At 40.4% G+C, this 26,463-nt stretch overlaps 1 protein-coding gene across 1 annotated transcript in view; it reads right to left on the reverse strand.

The window, feature by feature from the left end:
• The window catches only part of SORCS1 (sortilin related VPS10 domain containing receptor 1), a 476,329-nt gene that overhangs the window by 120,590 nt on the left and 329,276 nt on the right, over positions 1–26,463 (reverse strand). The window contains exon 6 of the mRNA XM_046654074.1: positions 12,718–12,782. Coding sequence (XP_046510030.1) covers positions 12,718–12,782 — 65 coding nt within the window. The remainder of the gene's footprint in view (positions 1–12,717; positions 12,783–26,463) is intronic.

Raw genomic sequence — 26,463 nt, forward strand, 5'->3', positions numbered from 1 at the left:
GGAGGCATAGCAGAAGACTCTCTTCTGCCTGTGTACCCCATTGAGTCTCAATGTGATGCTTGGAACTGCTCTAGCCTTCTTGCCACGTGGAGGAGCCAGTCTTAAAGTTCAGCTTACATAATGAGTATGACAAAGAGATGGAAAGGACCTGTTCCCTGACGATATCCCTGAGCTACTGATTGTACTGAGCCTAGACTGCCCTTTCTCCGTGCTTCTTGCTATGTGAGATAATGAATAAAAACAATGATTAACCAAATTGATTCAGAGGTTCCTAATTAGGAAGTCTGGTGCTTCAAATTACAAATACAACTTCCAATTAGAATTTCTAGGACTGCCACCTAATGAGGACTTCTTGATAAATGCACAGCGCTTGTTTTACTTGTAAGGGAGTCTAAGAGCTTCTTTCTAAAGACCTCGGTCTCCTCTTCAAAGGTTCCTGAACAAGCATAAGATGGAAAATATAAAAATCTACTTTTCATATTTATAACTCAACTATACAGAAATTATGATTTTGAGAGATTTGGGGAGAAAATGAAAGAATAGGGATTCTTACAGTTATGGAACATCTATGTGCCAGGTACTCTAAAGCATGTTCACATTTATTTAGTACATTTAATCTTCAATACTACAAAGTACAATATGTCAACTCATTTTTCCGATAAAGTGAATGAAGCCCAAAGAGATAGTGTTTTATAGACACGGCGTTATGGGTTTCAAACTTGGTTGGTTGGTTTATTTCCACTAATCTATGTTGAACGAAAACGCCAATAAGTTTGGGGCCAATTTTTGTTAAGTGTATTTTGCCTTCGATCTAAGTATCAATGGATATACCTAGATACAAAAGAAGACCTGTAAACATATTTTTTGTGGGGGTAGTTTGGCAATATGGATCAAGATCCTTAAAAAGGGTGTCTTTTGATCTCAGGTTTATTTCTGAGATTTCTGCCTTGGAAATAATTAATGATCTATGCAAATATTTAGCTACTTTGATATTCATCAGTGTTGTTGATAATTAAAAAAAGAGAAAACAAAACGGACAACATACAGGAATAACTAAACTGCAGAACATGCATAGTTTGCTATTAAAATCCTGCTTCTAAAGAGTATATGAGGATTTCCAGAAGTGCTTAATACATTTTATATTATAAAAATAGGTTGCCAGTTAAAACAATATTGCATTAATGTTAATTTCTTAGTTTTGAAAAATAGACCATATTTGTATAAGATGTGACCATTAAGGGAAGCGGGGTAAAGTTGTACTATCCTAGTAACTTTTCTGTTTATCTGAAATTATTCCAAAATAAAAGTTTTTCAAAAGTAGGTTACCAAAATATGTGCATATGGACTCAATTTTGTGCAAGTTGTATATATAGATATCCATCTATGTATGCTTGCATGGGAAAAATGAATAAAAGATATATATGAGATGTCAACAATAGTATAGAGGCAGTGACGTGAGAGAGGTGGACAACCTTTGTGCAAATCTCTGGGCAGCACCTCTCAGCTGGGGCAGGGAGGGAGTCAGAGGCATGGTGGGCCTGTGAGATCCGTTTCACAAGAATTAGACAATCATCTCTAATTCCTCCCCACGCCACATACTGAGATGGAGCTGTGCAACGAGCCTATCTTTGGGCTGAGAAGTACAAAATATATAACTGGATGACACAAGAAAAGCCCCTGGAAGAGGTCTGGAAACCATTTCTAGCTCAGAGTGGCTCAAAGTGAAATTTGCAAGCTGAAGGGGAAATGATCAATTCGGAGCTGCCTGCCCTTGGTAAAGTGCTCCAGGTTTGTTCCGTCTCTCCTCCTAATAGAAACAGAAAGAAACTGGCTGTGCTTCATAATGAGGGACCAATCACTCTTATTCCCCTCGGGGCTTGCTGTAATAGCATTAAGTATGATGAACTCTTTCCATATTCAATTCTGGTGAGTGTATGATGCGATTCCATAGGAAGTATCTTGTAATTTGGCATTAATTAACGTCAATTAATGTATGCAACTGCTAGACTTTAGAATTAATTTCATTACTTTTCCCACACAGATGTTTGCCTTGCCACAGGTAATTAGGACACTGTGCTGCTCTTTTCAAGCATTCTCACTCTCTGCAACAGCTGCTGCTTAGAATAATACAATCCCCATCCCCCAAAATCTGTGCTCATCTAGAGAAAGGAAGCTGCCTTTAAAAGGCCAGGCTTTGAGCAGAGGAGCAGAGATTTAAATGCAGGCGCAAGGCCTGCTTGCTTGGTAGACTTAAGCAATCTCTTGACCTCTTTAAACTTTGATCTGTAAAATGGGATCAAATGAGACCCGTCTTCCCAGCGCTTGTGACGATCGAATACCTCAGTCATGAAATGTGTTCACTCTCATGCCTGGCTGTGGTGGGAGCTGTAGTTGTCATTGAGGTTCTCTCTCTTTAATCACCAGTATGGCTCACCTTGTCTCCAGGGAACCAACTGTAAAGTACTACAGACATTTCTACTTGAGAGAATGTCTTTATGTTCAATGTTCAGTTTGGGTTAAAGTTTTTTCTTAAAGTAATTTTTTAAGACACCATGAAAAATATACTCCTTGTATAATTGACAGATAACAGATATTCTGTGCAGGCAGTGTGAGGTAGTGGTTGGGGCAGAACTGGAAAATAACTAGGGCCATGAGGAGGACGTGGAGGTCACCTTGGCGCCCAGCACACAGGGCTGGCCAGGCGGCAGCCATGGTTTTGCAGGCATTCTCTCCTGTTTGGAGGGATTTCCGGGTCCTAGCTCTATCGCCAGCATGCTGTGTGACTCTGAGAAGGTCATTTACCAAGCTTGGCTTCAGACTCTCTCTCTCTCTCTCTAATGAGAGTTATTAGAATTTTAGAACTAAAAAAGATGTTAAATATCAGATTATTACTTCAAGATTGGACAGGTCCTTACCATACTTTACCCACTGAAACCTGTTTCCTTCCCACTCCCGCCCAAAGGAAGCTGTGTAGTGTTGCTGGCAAGTTTGCATCTTGAGGGCTTCTGCTATTTCTAAACAGTGCACGCATTCCTGGCTGACACGCTACATTCGTTCAGAGAACTCTCTGGTTTGAACTGCCCTTTCCTTTTCTGTTACCCTACATAAATACTTCCTGAGTCTTCTTCTGTGGAGGTCTTCCTGAGGCTCAGGCAGACGTCTCCCTTCCCAGAAAGTCTCCATTGATAGCAGCAGTAGCATTAACCTCCAAAATAACCAGAGCAACCTCCCCTCTGGGTCAGGAACTGTGCTAAATGGATCACACGCTTTTTCTCCTTTAAACTTTGTAAAAAGTCCAGAAAGAGGGATTTTTTACAGATGAAGAACTCCAGTCTCAGGAATGAGATTTGTACAAGCTCATATGCTAGTAAATGACAGAGCCAAAAATATGTCACAGATCTCCAGGACTCTATCCATTGATTCAATAATTTGACGAATATTTATTTAGCATCAAATCCTTTAATATGCCTTAATATTGCAAAAATTTAATTTTAAGTTAAACCGTAATCTACGCAGGCAAGGGTAAGCCTTTAAGCCCCTCTTCCCCCAGTACTTTTCAACTTTAACCAAAACAGTTTTCAAAGCCCATATATCTGCATAGAAGTCTTGCTTTTGTTCTTTCTATTGTTCTGCTGTTTTGTTTTAGAACCTTCCTATTAAATGTTCCCACTCACCACACATACATACACACATGAGTGCACGCATGTGTCAACATGTTCATGCTCATATAATCTTCATTCCTGTCCGGGTTCTAGAGCCTTCTGCGGCATGCACTTCTTAGAAATCGAGATCTTCAGCCCTGGCCCCTGAAAGACTATGTAGAGGACAAGAAATTTCTGCGAAAATTATAAACTTAGATCAAATGTTCTGTTGCAGCATGATGAGCTTGTGGCATTGTTTTCTTCTAGGAATCTCTTGATTTTGGTCCTCTGTCACTTTCTAAGTGTTCTCTTATTGTTAACCTTTGGACATTCAGAAAGCCATGATAACTACAGGCAAAGTTCTAGGATCATGAATTTTTTTGCCAAGCACAGTGCAAGGAATTGGGGACATGAAAGAGAACACGAGGACATAATAATTTAATAGCAATACAGAAAAGTCACTCGCCAGTTAGGATGCAGTGTGGGGAGTGTATCTAGGAGAGGTCAGAGGCTGTGGGTCCACAGGTGAGGGACATCCAACCTTCATACCTCTCCACAGAAGGTCTACTCTGGGCCAGGACTTCTCCTGTGACTCTGCATTGATTTTACTTGCATCACACAGAATGGCCTATAGCACTTTTGAGAATAGAGACTATTCTACTATTCACTCTACTCACAGAGGGAACAATTACCTGTGTGGGGGTGAGGATGGTGATACCCGTGAAAGGTTGCGTGGAGGAGCTGAGAAAAGCCTGGGCGGCTGCTTGGAACAATAACAAGAATGAGTCATCATTCCAGAAAGAAGGAGCACTGGGCAAGAGCATAGGGGCATGAGAGAATGTGAGATGTTTGGGGAATACTCGCTGTCTGTTTTGTGAGAAAGCCACATTGGAAAGGCAGTTTAAGTTGAGCAAAGACAGAAAGTTATCCATAAGGTCACACACGCCCAGCCATGAAAAACTACGAAGTACATTTCTTCAAGTAACTTTCCAAATTGAGTTTACCAAAAAAAGGGGGTCGGGGGAGAGACAGAGAGAAGGACAAACAGCAGGAAAGAAAGAAGGAAGGAAAGCAGGAATGGAAGTGGCAAGGAGAAGGAAGGAAGGGAGGAAGAAATGAAAGCAGTTTTGTGCATGGGGGAGAAAATACACAGAATTTCTTCTCCAGGGCTTCTTTGAGCACGGGTATGCAAAATTTACCTAATGTATTCACATGTTATATGATTAATTCCAAGACAGAGTCAGTTCAAAAAGACAGTTCTGAGACATGTGGTTTAGTCAATCCACTATTTCTTCACTTAATAACTTTCTATTTTTATCTCCCTTAATATTGAATATCATACTTGGAACATGGAACAGGGTCAACAAAGATCAATATTGGTACAATCCCTGCCTTCCATAGTGGAATAAACAAAGGCAGATGACACATTTGCCTGTCCTCTCTATATTCGAGCCACCTTGCCTTCCTGCTATAACTCAGCCCTGCTAAGCATGCGCATCCTCCATATCCTTCACATATGCTGTTCCACTTGTCTGGAATGCTCTTCCACTAGGCAGACACATAGCTTTCTTCCTCACTTCCATCAGGACTTGGGTCAAATATCAAATGCTACCTTATCACAGATTGCTTCCTTGACAACCTTGTCCACCTCAATCATTATCTATTCTCCCTACTTGGCTTTGTTTTCCTTCCTAGAACTTACCTCCACTTGGCAGTATATATTTCTTTATAATCTGTCTCCTCTAACTACAGGCAAACTCTGTGAGAGCAGGGCCTTTGCAGAGCTCCCTACCATCCCTCATTCATGCCTAGCAGAGCACCTGGCATAGCATACATGTCCAACAATGTTTGTCGAATGAATGACTAATAGATCTGGAGTGAACCAGACCTGGCTGCAAATTCTAGCCCTTCGGCAATGGCAAAAAACATTTAATCATTCTAAGCCTCATTTTCCTCATAGTTAAAACAAATAAAATAACAACAGGACCTACTTCCAAGAGCTGTAAGTAGTGCAGCTGAAAAGTACCTAGTGCAGCAGCACCAGGCAAATAATAGGAATATGATGCATGATAGTAGCACCATCGTTGTCTGAGAACATACAATCCACAGGAAGGAGATGTATGAGTAACTGCTAAGATCTTTAGATGCTACTTTTTTTTTTTTTTTTTAAAGCAGGAATCAGAAGCATTAGCAATCTTCCCAACACTTGGAAATTGCCACACATACATGTTATGTGGACTGGTGCTGCTGTGTCCTGGGGGATCCTGAGAACCCAACCAAAAGCCAGACCTTTGTCCTAGAGTTAAGGCCAAGGGTTAATAAGTTTCTCTTGTGCACCTCTGTCCTCTTCTCCTTGGGATGGGAGGTAAGGGCACAAACCTCCTCACAGATGGATAGGCACACAGGATGCAGGGGAAGTAGCACACAATGGGTACAAAGAAGCCAATTTGAAAGCTGCCCAGCAGAGCCTGCTATGGCATAATCACTGTCAGGCTTCTCACTGCTGTGTGGGGAGGCCTGTGTTATCTTATTTCATGCTTTTCCAGTTGGTTTTCAGGGCTGTTTTTAGGCTACTAAATCCAAGAGGCCAGGTTGAAAACACTAGTAGCTGAAATCAAGAGACTTTTGCAATATGAAAAACAAGGACAGAACAACACTGCTGGAAAGAAAAGCTAAGTTCTAGGTACCGCTGTGCTATCAAATCCTTGATGCCTGATTTGGGGATAGAAGAGAGGTGAGAACGCATCAGTTTAGCATGTTGGGAAGTGGCGGGGAGCTATCCCAATCTGAGGCTGACCAGAAACAGAAACTTCTAACCTCTCCCCAGGGCACCCCCTAGAAACTATAGATAAATAAACTGATTGAAAAAGAAAGTCAAAGAAATGAGAGGGCCTAATAATGCCAATTGGTGTGCTAATGTTGGGACTTTGGCTGGAGTGGGGGTGGCAAGTTTGATATTTTTTAGATTTGTATATAAATGCCAAAGTGTTATTCTTCTTTAGAATATTGAAAACATTTGATCCTTTTGAAGGTTCATTGAAGAGGAAATACAAATAGCCAAGAAAAATATGTAAAAATTCTTAACCTCACTCCGAATTAAATAAATGCAAATTAAAACAATAAGAATACGCCTTGCTTTTTTGCTCATCAGAGGGATTATGTTTAGAAAATCTTTCATCATGTCCTGGACTATTGAGGGCTTGCAAACAAAGCATTCTCATATTGAGAGAGTATGCACTGATGATGCAAGTATTTCAGAGGGCAATGTGACAACCTCTACAAAAATTGAAAATGTATTGAATGTATTGAAAATTGAAAATGAAATGTATACACTCTCGGACCCAGAGATTTCCCTTTGGTAATTTCTCTTCCAGCTTACTGCCTGCACGAGTTTGAATGCTTACTAACCAAACAAGAAATATGTATGTATGCGTATATATTAGCACTGTTTGAAATAGCCAAACATCTATATATCCATTACTGAGAGAGTGATTAACTAAATTACAGCTGACTGTATAATGGGGCTCTATGTAGTGATTAGCCATGAAGTGGCATATTTGCTAATATGGGAAAATTTTTACTTGCTGTTGTATTCACCAACACTGGATTTGGCATAACGGTTTTACAACATGAACATCTGTGAGTGTGTATGTATGTGTACACATATACATATTCATTTGTATAAGCTCAAACAATTTCTGGAAAGATATACAAGAAATATTTTTTAAAAATATTACCTTTTGGGAATGGGAATGAAGATCAGGAAGTGTATTTTACTTTTCACTTGATACACCTGCGTACTGCTTATTCTTTTTATGGTTGTCATTGCTACTCTTGTTGGTATAAAAGTATTCTATGCTTACAGTAGAAACTCAAAACACCCCATACTGACATCTTGAGGACTGATGAGAACTGAGGTCTCTATCACCTCCCCACAGCATTTCAGCAGGCTCGCCCTATCCAGATATTGATAAGCAGGCTGCTCAATATGGAAATTAGACTGGAGGGCTGGAAACTGGGATGTAGAAATGAGGTGCCCAGCTCTCACCCAAGACCAGGATCAGTGGGATGATGGTTATATAAAGTTGCAAGTTTCCTTTGATTTTATTTCAGTTTGTAAAATGCTTGTTTGAGGTCCATTTCAGGAAGAGGTTCTGGCAGTCATTTTTACAGCTGGTTAAAGGGCTAAAGTGGTTTTTCCCCGGTGAAAGAGATTAGTCCTTGGGCAAGTTGTTACAAGGTTACTTACTCATGCAAATAGACACAGAGACGAGTAACTGTGCCCTGTCCCCTGTCCGTGCTAGCACGGATCACCACCAGCACAGAAACATTCAGGTCATTGTCCAGGACTTTCATTTCAGAACAAGGAGAAGCAGTCAAGGTCAAACTTAGTACTGCAGGTTCTCTTACAAGATGATGTTTACAGATGAGCATAAATACAGAACTATACATCCAGGTGTAATTGTCATGTGAAGGATTCTGATAAAAGTTATGTTCTTTTCCTCCAAAATCACATAGACATGTGGCACACAATTTCAAGCGAGTTAGTGAGTTTCTTGTGCTCATCCATTAGCCCTGCAGGACTCCTTAGACCCTATGGTTACAGGCCCTTCTTTAAGAAGACATGCCCATACACTGATGCACACATATATTTATTAGGTCAAGAAACATTAAAGGTGTCAGGCTCTGAGCTATGTTTTGTATATAGAACCAACATTAAACAAGATATAGCTTTTCACAAAGCTCCCAATCCAACAGTTTGGTCAACATTTTCTAACTATGTACATTACATACACACACACAAATATATCTACATTAGGTAAACCAATTCAATGTAAATTACTGTTTTAATGTACCAGGTAGCAGTTTTAATATCCTAGGTACATTCAATGCATGCATGAACACACACACACATGATATTTAAACAGTAAAATCTTTGTTTCCTGGATGAGGACCTGTCAAGCTGTCTTCAGTTGAATGCGGGGGCCAATAACAAATGCCATATCCAATAAATATGTTAAAACTTTTCCACAATACTTCCTGTGATTGATTGCAATTGAGGTTGCTCTCTTCAGCTTGCCTCCCAAGGCAGAGAGGTAACACAAGAAAGAATAACATCCTTGTCCCTGTTGTAAACTACAAGACATCTGGATTTCAGAGCATAGTTGGCAAAAAACATCTAGCCAGTCATAGACCTTCATAGAGCAAAAGCTTTCCAGCGCTTATCTCCCCTCCACTATGGAGACTTCAATTGAAACAGAAATTAATTATAAAATGCAATCTAGGGAGATTTGAAATGAAACTAAAACTAAACTTTGAATAACAAGCCCAGATAACCATTGCAATCCACCCCATGGAGATGAGCCAAATAAGTTAGTGAGGGCCTTTTCCTGTGTCAAGTGTCTCAGTGCCTTGGCTACAAAATTGCTAAACTCATGAAAATCAGAAAGAAAATCCTTGTTCAAAGTCAAAAATAATATATTATTCTGGCCTATACCCTATAAATTATGACCTAGAATATAAACAATGGGTTGCATAATCTTAAATTTTGTACTAGGAGAAATGACAGGGATAACAACAGGGAGAGAGAGAACATATAGATATTGGAAATCTTGGAGCAACCGACCAGCCTGGAACCTGATTTTGATAAATACACTCTCAGCTACATCTGCTAATCCCCTGCTCCTCTGACCTCTCTGTGCTCTCTGCTTCCCTCCTTCTCCTCTCTGTTGCTTTTACCTGGAGTCCCGGTACTGACTGCCTTAGAGAAAAGGAGGAAGGGAGGGAGAGGGAGGGAGGGAGGGAGAGGGAGGCAGAGAGAGGGAGAGACAGAGAGAGAGAGAATGTGACACTGAGAAATCTCATCTTTTTACACTCAGGTTGGCCGTTATGCTTAGATCCTTTATTTCAATTGGTAGGTAATTTTTTTTTCTGTTTTGTTTTGACAGGGATAACTTTTCAAATTAAATCCCTTTATTGAATTTTCACTCTTGGGTAGTTTCTGAAGATGCTGCCTTTGCAAAAAAGTAAAATAAAATAAATAAAATTAAATCTGATATATTTCACGCCTTGTGAAAGCTGAGCCCGCAATGACATTCTGGCATTATCAAGCTCCACACCTGCAGGGAGCACAGGAAGAATGCCGGGTCAAAGGAGATGTACAGCTCAGGGAAAGTGATGGCCTTGTGGTTTTCAGGATAGGGGGTTATATGCATTAGATGCCACAAGCCAGAGAGCAGCATTATCCCCAAAAGCTTGAAAACAAAAGCAATCTGGGATGCTCGCAATTCCATCCAGAGCTCCCTAAACAAGGGGTTTAGTCATGGGAGACAGACTCTAAAGCTCTTTCATTAGTTTTTCACTGTGGGACTTTGTTACTCTAAGCGTGTTCTACAGATCAGCAGTGTTGGTTTCACCTGGGAGCTTGTTAGGAATGCAGACTCTCAGGCCCCTACTGGGTCAGAATCCACATTTTAACAAGATCCCTAGCTGGGTCATAGGCATGTTAAAGTTTGAGATGTAATGCTTTAAAATTTTCAGACAACTTGGTAAGTGATGTAGCTAGCCAGCTTGTAGCCCTGACAACCGATCAACTATGCATTCATTCATCCAGTAAATATTTATTAAGCTCCATGTACATGTAGACACTGTGGCGTGTGCTGGAGACACAATATTGAACAAGGCCCTGCACTCAGAGAACTTACAGACTGCTGGAGAGGAAAAGTTGTGATCAAATAATCATGTAAATGGAATGCGTAGTTTCAAACTGAGATGAGCACAATCAAGGAAAAGAATAGACTTGGATGAAAGCAAACAAAATAAGAAATTGGTTTAGATTGGGAGTTCAAGACAGACTTTCCTGGGGCTGGCCCAGTTGCATAGTGGTTAAGTTCACACGCTCCACTTTGGCAGGGGTTTGTGGGTTTGGATCCTGGGTGCGGACCTTGCACTGCTGGTTAAGCCACACTGTGGCGGCATCCCACATAAAATAGAGGAAGACTGGCACAGATGTCAGCTCAGTGACAATTTTCCTCAAGGAAAAAGAGGAAGATTGGCAACAGATATTAGCTCAGGGTCAGTCTTCCTCACACAAAAAAAGGAAGATTTTCCTAAGAAATGAATGTTTTCTCTGGTTTTGATACTGTTCTATGGTTATATCGGATGTTATCTTTGGAAGAATCTAGGTGAAACGTACAGGAGAATTCTGTGTACTACTTTTTGTAACTTTTATTTGAGTCTAAAATTATTTCAAAATAAAAAAAATTAAAAAAATAGAAATGGACGTTTAACCTGAGATCTGAACCATCCTCAGGGATTAATTACACTGAGTCGGTCAGGGAAGGGAGAGGGGAGGAGAGTATTCCAGGCAGAGGAAACAACAGCTATTGGAGTCTTATCAAGACACAGAACCCTATGGTCCATGAATTGAAAGCAAGCCCACAGGTCTGCAGGCAAGGAGTGAGGAGAGGACAGAATGAGATAAGGCTGAGGAAAAGGGCAGGAACCAGATTATGCTGAAGCTTGAAGTCAAGATGAGAACTTTGCTCTTTGTCATCAGAGCAAAGAGACGTAAATCAAAGTTTTAAACAAATGACATGATTACTTTTGCCTTAGGAAAAGACTGCTCTAGCTATTGTGTAGTAAGAACCAGACCTTGGAATCCAAGATAACATAAACAGCTCCGGGGAAATGGAGGGGTCAACACCAGAGAGAGCCCATGGAAGAGGCAAGAAAAGAAGTTCTAAACCATTGAGCGCGTTCTGTGTCAGGCACAGTGCTGGCATATGACGTATGGCAGCCCTGTCTGAGCTTATAAAGGAGGAAGGTGATGGTCAGCTTGGACACTGATCTGTCCTCCGTGCTGATTCTGCCAAAGAATATATTCATTCCCCCAAAGGGGAAGCAAAACCTCTGGGGATGAAAAGTCTCACGATGTGGGCATAGCAATGGAATACGTGTGATTTCTGGAGGGTTTGGGTTGCAGGCTTGCTGGCTTCTTTTAGTTGCAAGCTGATAAATTGTAGTTATCGTCTACTTTTGTGTTCAGAGGAGCTGAGGACAAGTAGACAGGCACAAGTGACAGTAATGATGGAGCTTTTGAATTGCGAGGGATAATTTTGAAGTAGGAAATGTCTCATAAATTAGATTATCATTTTCCGGCTCAGTGCTGGACCTTGCTCTATGGTAACTGTGGACAGTCCATCCTCTCTCCCTCCTGTACACTAGAGATCTCTTTCTTTCCTGTCTTTTCTCCTCTCACCCCTTTTTCTTTTATACATTTTCCCCTTTTCTTTTTCCTTTCTCTCTTTCACCTGGAGCACCCTATCTTAGGTCTTGTGGTACCCCCTCAAATGCTTAGCCCTTCTGGAAGATCCTCAAGACCAACGAACGGGAAGGAAACTTAAGTTGTTGTTGTTTAAATATATTACTTAAACTTCCTACGCCTTGGTTTCCTCATCTCTAAAGTGGGAATAACAACTGGCAAGTTGTTGTAAGGACTAATTGTGACAAAGTATATAAAGTGCTTAGCATAATTTTTGGTACAGGGTAAGTGCTCAGTAAACGTGAGCTGCTGCAGGAATCATTATTATTAACTTATTTAATTTACAGATGAAGAAACTGTAAGAGTTTAAGGCATAAAGAGTTTAAGTAGATTTTTCAAGGTCACACAATTAGTGAGTGGACTTTTGAGTCATTCAGGATTCTGGATCTGCAACTTACTTTCCTGTGTATCGTGTATTGTGTATCAGTGAGGCCTTGCCTGGATGATGTCTGATAAATTAAGGAAACTGGAAAAACAAAACAGCAGCAGTAACACAATAATGCCAACAACAAAATGCTTTAGAAATAAGGAATTTTGGAATTTTCCCATCACCTAGAAAGAAAAAGACCTTGATGGGATGAGATTTGTTGAAAATTACTGAGACAATTCTGGGTTACCGGGGACAGGAAAATTCCTCAGGTCCAAATGACTTGGAATATTGCCACTGTGATTTCCCTAAACACAGATGCCGTTTATGGCCAACTGATAACACAAATATTTCTATGAACATCAAGGGAAAGTTGATTTACTTACGACCATCCACAGTTCTGGCCTCTAGATGCACGAGATCCGGTTCCTTGTTCGATCCCATCACAGACCTAAAACATGGAGAAACATGAAAAGGAACATCACCATTCATGACTTCACACGTGCCTTAGAGAAACTCAACTGAGCCCACAGACTGTTCATGTCCACAGGATTCTAAAACCACAATCCCTGAAATATGTCTACTATATTTATTTATATAGCCTGACAGTAAAATTTCCTCTTCCAATGAAAACCATAAAAACCAAGCCATTATTTGATGAAGGTCAGGCTTAACTCTGGCAAGGAGATTGTGTGTTATCAGCTCAGACTTGCAAATAAGTTCTACACCTGGCCTGTGTCCTCTTGCAACAATCTCACCAACAGTGCATTAAACTCTCAAAGTCTATCAGGCAGATGCCAGGCAGGCTGATTTAGCTGGGTGACTTGAACAGTAATTTACGTAGCAATTTGATCTAATTAATTTTTTCATTTGAAATTTGCATAACCAGCTACTATGACCCTATGAACTATGAACACAGCATGTGACCCAAGCAATGTGTAGTGACCAGTATAGCAGAGTGACCATTCTCTGTATTGTTGTACCAGTGTGAGGGGAAAATGCAGATGCACCTCTCTATGGCATGTGCCTAAAACTGCATGTGTAAGTAAAATAAGAGCCTATTTAAAATGCCCTGGAGGCACATATTTATTTAGTGTAATCTTGCAGTGAGCTACATCAGAGAGAAAATAATTATTCTGATATAGGAATAACATGGGCAATCATACTCTATCTCTACGACTTTTATACAGCAAGATTAATTAAACTTCAGACCATCCATAATTTTTTTCACCAAGATTTGCAGAACTTTCATTTAATTTGTTCCATTTCTACATGGAAAATAGTCACGTATCTCAAAACTGGTCCCTTTGTCTGCCCCAAGCCACTCAGTCCAGCTGTCAAATCCATGCAAGAAAATTGCAGATGTTAAAAACACTCATCACTTTCAGGACTCAGGGTGGTACCCAATACCCTACGCTAACAGGTCCCATTTTGCTTTTGCTGCCCCATCTCCTGCCACACTGAATATTTGCCATTCCCTCAAAGTGCCCCACTCATCTCCTCAGCCCTTTGTAACCCTCTGTTAGTGTCTCCCTTCAGCTGGAAATGCTCTTCTCCAGCTCCACTCAATTCTCTTTGCCTCTTAAGACACAACTGAAAAGTCACTTCTTCCATTAAATATTTCCCATTCATACCAGGAAAATCATTCTCCTCCTACCAACAAATATTTTGTTAATATAAATCCTGTAACAGTTTGTTATAAATAATTATTTTTGTGTCTTTTCCCATGTAAAAGCAGGCCCTCACCCAATGTGAGCACAGGAGCACACACACACACAACCCCCCCCAACTGAGAGCTACCGGAGGAGTTTTATTTTAAATACTTTCAATATATTTAAATATATTTCATTTATATTTTTATATTTTAAATATATATGTAGTGCCTGAGCTATAATAGATAGTCTAACATTGAATGAAAGAAGGAAGGAAGGAAGAAAGGAACGAAGGAAGGAAAGAAGGAGGTGCCTAAGGGTCTGAGAGCTCTTTGAAATAAGTAAATGAATCATTGCCCTAAGGGCATTCCCAGAAATCTTCTTATTTGAACTCATTTCCTCAGCTCAAAGAGCAAAGCCTAACTAGCTTAGTCTTTCTTCATCTTAAGAAAAGACATCTCCTTAAGGCCCTATTACCACTGTCAGTAAGTTTTCTCTGATTGACACATGACCTGAGGCTCAGAGTCTATGCTTGAAACATTAAACCCTGCTTTCTTCTTCCCCCAGGAAGGAGAAATGTCCCCATAAAGGTTTTATAATTTCCCCCAAAGAGACAAGGGACATGCACTTGGCCATTTCACCTGATTGGAATCTGAATACAGGCAGATGGTCCCATTTGCCCATCATTTCAGTTAAGTACTGTAGCAGCTGCTTGACCAGGGTCAGTGGTTGTCCACTTCCCACACTGAAGCCTTGACTGGATCCACAGGTGACCTCTTCTGACAAGGCCACACTCATGAGCATTAAAAAAGAAAGCAAGCTTCCTGACAACCCTCAAACTAGAAAGCTCAGCAGTTAACTGGTTTTTGCAAATTATTACTGGGTAGTTACATGTTGTTCACCTCTCACCTTGCCTGCTGAGAGTTTCTTCCTTGAAATGACAAGCACGTATTACTCCCACAAGACGACTGGCATCCCAGAAACACAATATTGAAACTAGCCAGCAAACCTACCTGCTTGGCTTATGGTTACTGTCAGTAGGAGGCAAAATAATTACCCTTCATCCAGTTGCATCTTTCCATGTGCTCACGGCCCCAAATCAATACCAGCAAAGGCAGGAGCTGTTGTTTCAACTGCCATTTCCCTCTTATCAACTAACGAAAAGAGACAGGGACAAAACAGTCTTTTGTTTCTCCAAAGTCTACTGTGGCTAAGCAACTCCCTTACCCTACCTAAAATTTTTCCATCTACAGTAAAAGAACTGAAACAACAACAAAATAAAACTTTACAGTCAGACCACAGTGTTTTCGACCATTTTTATTTGCTGATGTGCTCGCCCCTTTCCTAGTGGCCTAGGAGGACCTCTAGATCTACAGGCACAGATTACAAAGAACTATGGCAGCTTTTACTTTGCGGCACTGGTGAATTCTCAAGAGCTGAAGCCAGACAACGCTAAATGTCTGCAGAGGTGCTGGTTTTAATGGTCCTGTCATTGACCAGACACCGTGAAGAAGCACACTGCTGCAGCTCACCCACAAAGTATCACTCTCTAGGCCGTTTATACATGTTAGATGGAACTATGGAGTTTGGTGGTTTTCTGCATGTTTTAAGACAAACTGTTGTGCTTGATCATGATGAGTGATGATGATTGATGATGATGATGACGATGATGATGATGATGATGATAGGTGGTTGCCAGGGGCTGGGGGGAGCGGGAAATGTGGAGACAATGGTAAAAGGGTACAAACTCTCAGTTCTAAGATGAATAGAGACTGAGTATCTAATGTATAACATAGTGATTATAGTTGATAACACTCTTTTGTATAATTGCAATTTGCGAAGAGAGTAGAATTTAAGTGTTCTCATAGAAAACGTAAATAGGTGAAGTGATGGATGAGTTAAGTCAACTGTGGAAATCCTTTCACAATGTATCTGTTTATCAAATCATCACATTGTACATTTTAAATATGTTACAACTCTATTTGTCAATTATACCTCAATAGAGCTCAAAAAGTAATCATAAATCAAAAAAGAAACCCAGCATACACATAAAATTTAATCCAAAATATCCTCTTGATGATCTTATTTTGAGAGTGAGATGTCAAGAATGGCTTCAAGTATCTCTATTTGATCATGTTAGTAAGTGTGACTTCTGGTATTAAGCACAAAGGGTTGGGCATCTGTGCTTTCTGCTTCAAGACTGCCCTGTACACATCCCTGCCACGGTTCATAATGGTTTGCTGGATCTCTTTGCATAACTGCTTTTTTACTTCACTGAGCTCCCAAAAGGGAGGTACTCTGTCTTTCATCACTGAATTCTCTGTGCTTACCAGAGCAGAGAGAAGAATGTTTCCCCAGTAAATTTATAGACAACATTTTCACACTGGTCAATATTTACTACAATATCCAATATATTGGGTTGTTCAAGTCTGGGCCTCGGAAAGAACCTCTCTATGAATATGAGATGACAAATTTTGGCCCAGGATCCTTTAATTATATAAAAAGGCAATAGGTGGTTGTATCTTGTATATCTTTATATTGCCTTTATGTCTAATTGGGAAAATGCAATCTCTTCTTAAACTGAATTTCAAGGAAGGGAAGGGAAGTCTTCACATCTTTGCACACACAGTCATACACTGCATAGTGACATTTTGGTCAACAATGGACCATGTATACAACAGTGGTCCCATAACATTAGTACCAGGTGTGTAGTGGGCTATACCATCTAGGTTTGTGGAAGTACACTCTACGATGTTCGTAAGATGAAATCGCCTAACAAAAAAATTTCTCAGAACTTATCCCCATCATTAAGTGACACATGACTGTACTGGTGTCTCTGCTTGGAATTCCCTCTTATTTTTCCTCTGCCTTCTTAGCTCTTATGGTCTGTGGCTCAGCTGCAGATGAGTGAAGTTGAAAATAGGCTTCCCAATGGGGGTTCCACTTAAGTTAAGTTGGTTATACCTTCTGAGATTTCCACAACCTTGCACACACTTTTGCATAGCATAAATTAGGCCATGTTTCAATTGGTGACTCATTTACCTATCCCTTTTATTGACAGATAAGCTCAACCTTTCTGTATTTCCATGCCAGGTACCATGCATGTCATGTATAGATAGTCAAGAAATGCTTACTGAACACTTTTGGATAAAGGAGAAATGCATAACCAGCCATATCAGCATTTCTCAATTTATCTGTATAGATGACATTTGGAAAATTGCTTAACATCTCTGTGCTTTAATTTTTTTAATGTATAAATGAGGCTAAAATAAGTTTTCCTAGAATATACATCTTAAAGCACCTAGCAGATTCCTGGTACGTAGCAAGGGCTCAGAAATGCAGTTGATTTCTTTCCTCTCTTCTTTCCATTTCTTATTTCAGGAGATAGTGGGAAATATTAATACTCATCTGAAATTAAAATGAATGTTGGTAATAAAAGCTTCCTGGGATATCATGGGTACCCTATTACCAGAAATATTTACCATCATAAATCAATAGACAAAAAGAAAAGAATCAATCACCCAGAGATGAACTTATGAATAAAAACAATCACTTATTTATTGAATGAAACATTCCAATGCCCTACTATGTAATAAGGTGTAATAAGGGCCACAGATTCCCTGACCTTATGAGACAGAGAGAGAGAGAGAGAGAGAGAGAGATTTATTTACTTATTTTTTTTTTTTTTTGAGGAAGATTAGCCCTGAGCTAACATCCACTGCCAGTCCTCCTCTTTTTTGCTGAGGAAGATTGGCCCTCAGCTAATATCCGTGCCCATCTTCCTCTACTTTATATGTGGGACACCTGTCACAGCATGGCTTGGTAAGTGGTGCATAGGTCCACACCTGGGATCAGAACCAGCAAACCCTGGGCCAGTGAAGCGGAGTGCATGAACTTAACCACTGCACCACCAGGCTGGTCCCCCTTACAAGCTTTAGAGCCACTGAAGAGAGAGTAATTCAATGACATAAGCATTCTATATTTCAGGTGCTATTTGAAGAAATGGAAGGAACATCCTTGTAGTTACAGATAGAGACCTGGGCGAGAAGGAAAGTACAGGAAGCCTTTGGAGTAAATGGATTGAATCTTCAAGAATATGCAATACTCTGATCAAATGGATAGAGGGGGTAGAAGAGTATTCTATTTAGAGATAAATATCCGGTAAAAAGGCCCTAGGTCAGAGAGAGGATGATCCATATAGGCTTCTACTAGCAAGTCAACAGGGTAGGTCTAATGTTTCAGAGTAGAGCAGTAGGAGAAAAAATGAAAAGTGAGGCAGGGATGCAATCATGAAGCACCACGTGCGTCACACTAAATTTTTGGATTTAATTCTAAAAGCCCCAGGATGCCACTGAAGAAAGTTAACTGTGTAAATTTATAAAGAGCTAAAAGAAGAACTTCTGTCCCCATCTATCTACGTGTAGGCCTCCTCTCCAAGGAAAGTATAAGGTGAAGGCCCTCAGGCCATGCCAGATGTAGCTCTGTTAATGAAAACAAGAGGAAGCCAGCATGTACACTTCCTTAAGTTGGTGTTTACACTTAGGAACCATTTTGCAATACAATCTAAGGATTACCAAAGTCAAGAATGCAAATAAAACAATCGTTCCCTGATACAGTACAGGGTGATGTTAGCAGAGCAACAGCAGCCTTCTGAAATACAATCAGCCAAATGCAGCCTTGTAGACATTTTCTACAGAGCAACTCAGAAATGTCACTAGTTCATCACTCTCCTGGCATTTTGTCTGAGTTTATACCAGTTTAATATAGTGCTCAATAAATGCCGCAGAGCCACAAAATGTCCTCATATAGATAACCACAGAGTGAGTATTAAAAAATAAACACCGTGACGGGATGGCACCTATTTATTCAGATTTAGATTTGCAGTTAACGGCACAGGGAGGAACAAGGAGGGATATGCAGTGGAGCAGAGGCTGGGGAGTTGGAGATACCTGCTTTCTTCCTTTTTGTTTTAGATGGAGCATTCCTGTTCCCACAGGCTCTCTCCATACACAAAGCACACAGAAGCACGCGGTCCTGTCTGCTCAAGAGAGAAGAAACGAAGTGCAGGCAGGTATTAGTGGCTTGAGACCCGGATTTCCTCTTCTGTAGTCAAGGGTTTCCCTTCACCTATCACCACAGTCAGCCTCTCAAGACAAACATCATCAGGAAAGTCCTGGCTAATGTCACACCTTTTTTTGGGAAGATTAGCCCTGAGCTAACTGCTGCCAATCCTCCGCTTTTTGCTGAGGAAGACTGGCCCTGAGCTAACACCCATGCCCATCTTCCTCTACTTTATACGTGGGACACCTACCACAGCATGGCTTGACAAGTGGTGCCATGTCTGCACCCAGGATCCGAACCGGCGAACCCCAGGCGGCCGAAGCAGAATGTGCGAACTTAACTGCTGCGTCACCAGGCCGGCCCCTAATGTCACAACTTTTATTCTTGAACAAAGCAGCTTAGCCTGTGGTCTCATCTCCTGCCCACCTGGGGAAAATGAGCTAGAAAAAATAAAAGGCAGCGTGAAGCTGTCATTTTAACCTCTCCCTTAAGCCTAAGAAACATGCTTGCTTGCTTTCTTCTTGTCTCCATACTGACACACTGGTTTCCCAGAACCAAAGGTAGACGGTACAAATAAATAAAAAGATAGACAGACAAATAAAAATAATGATTAGTTTCTTGAATGCATAATGGCTCCTGAGAATCAGCATGGCCAACATCCTCAAACTCATCAAATTCTGCATTTCATCATTCTTACCCCAAGCCAGAAGCCTGACTGTTTAGTTATAGGATGACTGCAACAAAGTATATGAGAGACAGACAGACAGAAAGAGAGAGAGAGTGTGTGTGTGTGTGTGTGTGTGTAGGAGAGCAAAGTGAGGAATGGGGCTTCTGACCCAGAAAGAAGGAATACAGAAGCTCAGGAGGGTCCTGGGAAGTAAGGATGTTTGTTGCACAAAGTGTTTGGTAGAAATAAAGCTGCAAGCTTAAAGAGGAATGCTTAGAATGAAGCAACATGTCTCTCCCTACATCAGAAGGAGCAGGCCTAGATTGGCCAAGACCCAAACCACGCTCCGTGGTGCACACCTCCCCTTCCTCTCCTTTCCCTTCCCTAATGGCACAATTTTCCTTCTTACACCATCAACTACATTTCCTGCTTCTTTCTCACTTCTCCACATTGTGGCCCCTCCCCAACTTTGTGCTTGTTTCCTGAATACAGGTGAGGGGATCTAGAGAGACACCAGGGAACATGGCCACATCCCCAAGTGGAAATCATGATGCCAATGAGATACAGAGAAATATATTTAAAATGATCAAAGAGTTTGGGATTGAGGTAAAGGAGGAGCTCACAATATTTTTTTTAATAAGGTTTCTTTTTATCTTTCTAAATTTTTGTGGTATTGTGGGGACCTGGAATTGGCCACCCCAAGATACGTCTCTTTGGCATCAGGATTATTTGAGGCTGATTGCTTTTGATAAACTGGGACAGGGAAGGAGGCTCTGAGGAATGGAACTTGCCCTTTGTTAGGACATATTTACATTTGTAAGGTAAATCTCTATCTGTAAAGGTGTCTCCCTCTCTGTACCAGGAAGAAGAAAGGAGATGACCTTCTCTCTAGAAACTCTTAGTCAATACCAAAGGCAAGGACTTAAATCTGCATTTTATTGTGCTTCTCTGGTAACCTCCTGTAACTGACTTCCCTCCCCCTCCCAATGTTGGCATTTCTTTAAGGATTAAGCATCTTTCCTTAGGGAAGGAACTGATTGCTGGGCTCACCTGTGACCACCCAGCTTCAGACAATAGACTTGCCTCCTGCTACGCCCACTGAGATAGCGGACCATTACCTGCTGTGTCCATCAAGCACTGTGCCGACAGGGCAATCTTGTGACTATTGTGGGAGGGACATTTCAATCACATGTGAAACACCCTGTTTGGGGGTATATAACCACTATGTGCACCTCACTTCTTCGGTGCCCTTTCTTCCTTCGGGAAGAAAGGCCCCGGGCCATGGTTCCTCATAAAGCTTTGTTTAATTTTCTCTTGCTATTCTGTCTCATGTGAATTTAATTCGTTCTCCGGCCAGACGAACCCCCATTTGGGAAGAGGAAATGTCTTCCTCCCCTACAGTATCATACCCTATGCATTTTTAGCAACTTGTTAATTTTACTCAATAATATATCTTAGAGACTATTCCATATCAGAACATAAAATTGAGATAGTATCTCCAACGACTTTATGGCAATGTGCTAAATGAAAATATCCAATTTATCTAACTATTGTCTATTGACTAACTCAAAGCAAAATGCGTATAAATGGAAAAAAATGCTACTGAAAATATGCATTCAAAATTCACAATGGTAAGCCACCTCCGGGAGGTTTTGGAATTGGGAGTGATAGTCAAAGGGATCATTATCCTCAGAAGGAACTTCTAAAATTTTTATAAGGAAGGAAGATGTATTTATGCATCACTCAATATTAATAAATCTGTACTATTAATAAAAACAAGAAAATTTCTCCAGTCTGGAAAATAAAGTCTAAGGAGGGATGTAATCAATGTGTGCAAATCACGAAGGAATAGAAAGAAGAGATGAGTGAAGTTTGTATGAGGAGATCTGGAATTTTCTCAGATCTCAGAATGCTTACACCTCTGACACTATCTTACTAAAAGTGCACAGGAAGGCCACAGTTGTGAAAGAGTTGTGGCAGAGAAAAACAAGCCTCGGACAACAGAAGGTGTGTGTCTCTGTTGATCTTAAATTCAGAGTCAGAGGAGGAAGGTGTGGAGGTCTTGCTTGGGACTGGAGGGGCCAAATTAACAGAAGACCAGGAGAAGAGAGAACCTCTCCATTCCCCTTTCTTTCCATTTCTGATAAGGACAAAGAACTTCATACTAGAGGGCAGAGCAAATATGAGTGTCAAGGAATTGAAACCTGACCATTTTGCTGCTGGAGACAATTTGACCCAGAGAAATTATATTCCATAAGAGAATTCCAAGGACAGCAATCTCCATGTTTTTTGTTTGAACATATCAAGCAAGGAAAAAAAAATGAGCACATGTACAATATATGATGCTGTTAGAAATAAGTTGTGGAAAAGCACCAGAGTACTTATATATTAAATTTAGAAGATACACACAAAATAGAAACTAAAATAGGAGGAAGAAACCTCAGAAATTCTAATATCTTCTCCCATCTATCTCCCATCTCAATGAATCATCTTGAACACCCCTGGGGTGTTGTTGCATGTGACTCATCTTGGAGACTATTGCTCTAGACTGAGGACTCTGGGGGTATCCTTAACAGTTGAAACTTAATAGGGCAGACAGTGGATCCTCAATTAAATTTTTTAATGAATGGATGAGTTCAACAAATATTTACTGAATACTGACAACGTGCCAGTGGTAGTTCTAGGTGCTGAGGGTTTGGAAGTGGATAAAACAGAGGAAAATCCCTGTACCTAATGAAGCTTACATTCCAATAGAGACGGCAAGGAGCGTATAAATATAAATGTATAATATATCAAGTGGGGATAACATTTCTCGAAAGTTGTGTAGGAATAAAATGTATATACATAAACTATACGGGGCTTTAACTACATCAAAAAAACTACTGTCATATGATATTGATCAGTCGCTGCTATCTATGTGTTAAGTGAAGGATTGATGTCATATAGGGCCTGTGAGGCTGTGCCCTTGTTGGTGTCCTGCTCATCAATTGTCAACAACTTGGATAAGGATACATCTTGTGTTGCTAGAAAATTCACACATGACACAAATTCAGGAAAAATAATGATGAGGTAAGAGAAAGGTAGTGTTAGCTCTGAAAGCAATTTACCTGCCTAAGGGCATACGGCTAATAAATGATACAATCAGACTGGAACCCAGGCTTTCTAATTTCTCTACAGCTCCATGTGCCGTCTGTGAAAATGTTGATGACAATAATACTTAATAATAAGATTGTGGTGAAGAGTAAAAGAAAGAGTATATGTAGCTCCCACTATGGTCAACAGTATGAATTAAGGGATCCTTTAGAGATGGAAAGACTGTGAGAGATTAACCAATCCAAACCCCTCATGTCACAATTAAGGAAACCAAGGCTTCAGGAGAGCAAACAAGTTGTCCAAGGTCATACCACTCAGATAGTGTTACGGTTGGAACTACTGACCCTGGTTCTTGACTCTCCCCAGTGATCTTTCTCATGAAAACACAACATTCCTTTTCTTTTTACCCCTTCTCAGGAAAGACAGTGTTAACTCAGAAGGTAACGTGTGTGTCTTACGCTATAAAGATAAGGAAAAATAACAGGGAATCTTCAGACATTTTGACATCCTGCAAGGATTATGTGTTGCTATCGTCTGAATGTTTGTGTCTCCCCAAAATTCATATGTTTAACCCTAACTTCCAACGTGATGGTATTACGAGGTGGGGGCTTTGGGACATAATTAGATCATGAGGATGGAACCCTCATGAATGGGATTAGTGCCCTTATTAATGAAGCCAGAGAGAGCTCCTTTGCCCCCTCCACCATGTAAGGACACAGTGAAAAGGTAGCTGTCTGAAACCCAGAAGAGAGCCTTCATCAAAACCCCACCATCCTGGCACCCTGATCTCAGACTTCTAGTCCCCAGAACTGTGAGAGATAAATGTCTGTTGTGTATAAGCCATCCAGTTTGTGGCATTTTACTATAGCAGCCTGAACAAACTAAGGCATGTGTACTGGGGATGAGGGTACTGTGGGCTTAGGCACATGTGAGAGGCTTCCATGTCTCAGAGACTGGAAACAGAGTAGATATTAAGTTTAGTTCAGACCCTCAAGTATCAGGTCTTCTAAGTTTGAAGGTGACTTCTCTGTAGTTATTTGCAAAATGACTAATAAATCCTGACCCTTCTCAGAAACAATGTCAGTCTCCACATTGAACAGCCAGGTCCCTGGACCTCACATAAGGCTTATTTAACCATCCTTGAATAGCTCCTCCATACTTTTTCAGCCTATTATGACACAAAAGCATTCTCCTGCTTTATTGCCGGGTATTGATACCCCTGAAAAAATACCATAAGAAGTTATTGCCCACAAGCCCCTCAGTGGAGAAGGGAAAGTGATCCAGTCAGTAAAGTTTGGAGCAAGGACAGAATTGGATTAGATACAGGAGGAAATTAGATTCCTCTTCACAGCAGACACAAAAATTCCTGGGGTGTCAAATGGCAGCTATTCTCCTTAGTACTTTACTCATTTATAAAGAATTTCTGGAGTTCTGAGTATAAGGTGTGAAGAGATTTGGAACTGGGCAAGTGTGGAGATGCTGTCCTGTGAAAATACTTTGAAGGCAATGCCAGTTTGCCTTGGAACTCATATTAACTGTCCGGCCAAGGAAACCAACGTGATGATGCAAAACATAAAACACACCTTTTAATTTACCTTAAAAAAAAATAGCACTCCATTATGGATGCAAATTCTTAAAGTTAGAGTTGGAAAGATCTCAGTGTGATAGAAAGAGAAGACAGGAGAAGAGAGGAAGGAGGGGGAGAGGGGGTAATTAGAAGGAAGAGTAGGAATGGGAGGGGAGAGGAGAGGAGAAGCGAAGAGGAAGTGAAACAGGAGACGGGGAAGAGAAGATAGGATGAAAAAGAGGAGTAGAAGAAAGGGTTGGAGACATGATGAGGAAGACAAAGGGGAGAGGAGGAGGAGGAGCAGGAGAGAAGAGATTCCATTCTCTGCGACTATTCTGCAGTGGTCACAGTGCCTTCCTGTTAGTTGTCTCCCACCAACCCCAACCTCCCCAAACTGGGAAATATACTTGACTGCTTTATTATTATTATAATTATTATAATTTATTTAAGTAACACTGATTTAAAACATCTAATTGTAAAAGTAATATGCATTCATTTAAAATATAATAGAAAGTGTACCAAAGTATAAAAAGGAAAATAAAATATTCACACAATCCTTCTATCTAGAAACAACCATCTTTAACATTTTGTCATTGATCCTTTAGTCCTTCTCTATGTTTGTGTAGGCATTCCATTTTTCAAACAACTTTGGCATCACTCCATTAACATAACATAGCGTAACATACTATAACATTGGAATGCACGATTTTGCCAGCTGTACCACATTCTATAATTCACTTAACTGATATTCCAACCATGGAGTATTGGTAGTGTCTATACACGAAACTGCACTGATTATCTTTGTAGGTAAATATTTGATGTCTTTCTGACCTCTTGCTTTTTCAATAGGAAGAATTATTAAAAGAGAGAATTTCACTGGCTCAAAGAGAATGGGTATTTGTTAAAACTCTTGATATTGTCCAACTGTCTTCCAGAAAGTTTAGGCAAATTATGCTCCTAGGAACAGCATATAAGAGTGTCTGTTTCCCAAGCCCTTACCAAGGCTGAGTATAATTGTCCCAAAACTTTTATCCATTTGATAGGATAATAAATCATACGTATTTTTTTGTTCACATTTTATTTCCTATTTGTGAGATTAAACATTTTTATGTTAATTAACATTTTTTGCTTTTATAAATTGTTCACATTTTTAGTCTTTATATCTATATGGATATCTTCATTCAAGTATTTCATTTATAACAGTGCTTAAACTGTTTAGGATATTTACCCATGTCCTGTACTGTATTTTTCATACATTTTTCAAGTGGTCAATTCAGAAGCTGCATTGTTCACTCGGGGAATTAAATCACTGTTAAAGGACAGAGAGCAGCACCCTTCATAGAGGTTTGTTTTGCTTTTGGGAGCAGCAAGCCTTGCATTTTTCCTTGGCTAGGACAAGGAGAGACAGGGAAAGAGAGACGTGTGTGCGTGTGTGTGTGTGTGTGTGTGTGTAATGGTGAGTATCCTCACGTCACCCTCTTTGTGGTGAAGGTGTGAGATGGCCAACTGAACCAACAGGGGAGAGCCTAGAACTCCTGGGGGGAACCCCCCCTCCATGGCCAATCAAGCAAATGCATCACTGGGAAAATGCATTTCCTGCTGAGTTCTTCATCCAGGTCAGATCCTAAAATGTTCCTTTAAAAAGAACTTTACTAGGCAGAGAGGTCTTGCTCTGAATTAGCAGATGGCACCTTAATGGCACATTAATGCCCAACAGGGATTATCTGGCCACCAGCTCAGAGCCAGGGCACAGAGGTACCTGAGGTGAAGAAGAAACAACAAACTATAATTCAGAATTGGGCTTATTCACCACCATTTCTGGTCTCCTCTTGGCTGAGCTACGAAACAATGATATTAACAAATAAGTGGTCAAGAGGGGGCAATCACTCCTTACAGAAGAATTCCAATTACTAAATATATGAAATGATCAAAACAGAAAATTTCAGTTAGAACACCATGGTAATAGTTGCTGTAGGCAAGATCCACTGATGATTGCTAAAATTAGTGGGCGAAATGCATAGACTCAAAGTGTATCTCCCAAAATATTATTAATTATGGTGGTGATTTTAACATATGTTCACACACTTTTTGA

Source organism: Equus quagga, chromosome 2 (assembly GCF_021613505.1).
Source record: "Equus quagga isolate Etosha38 chromosome 2, UCLA_HA_Equagga_1.0, whole genome shotgun sequence".
Taxonomy (NCBI): Eukaryota; Metazoa; Chordata; class Mammalia; order Perissodactyla; family Equidae; genus Equus; species Equus quagga.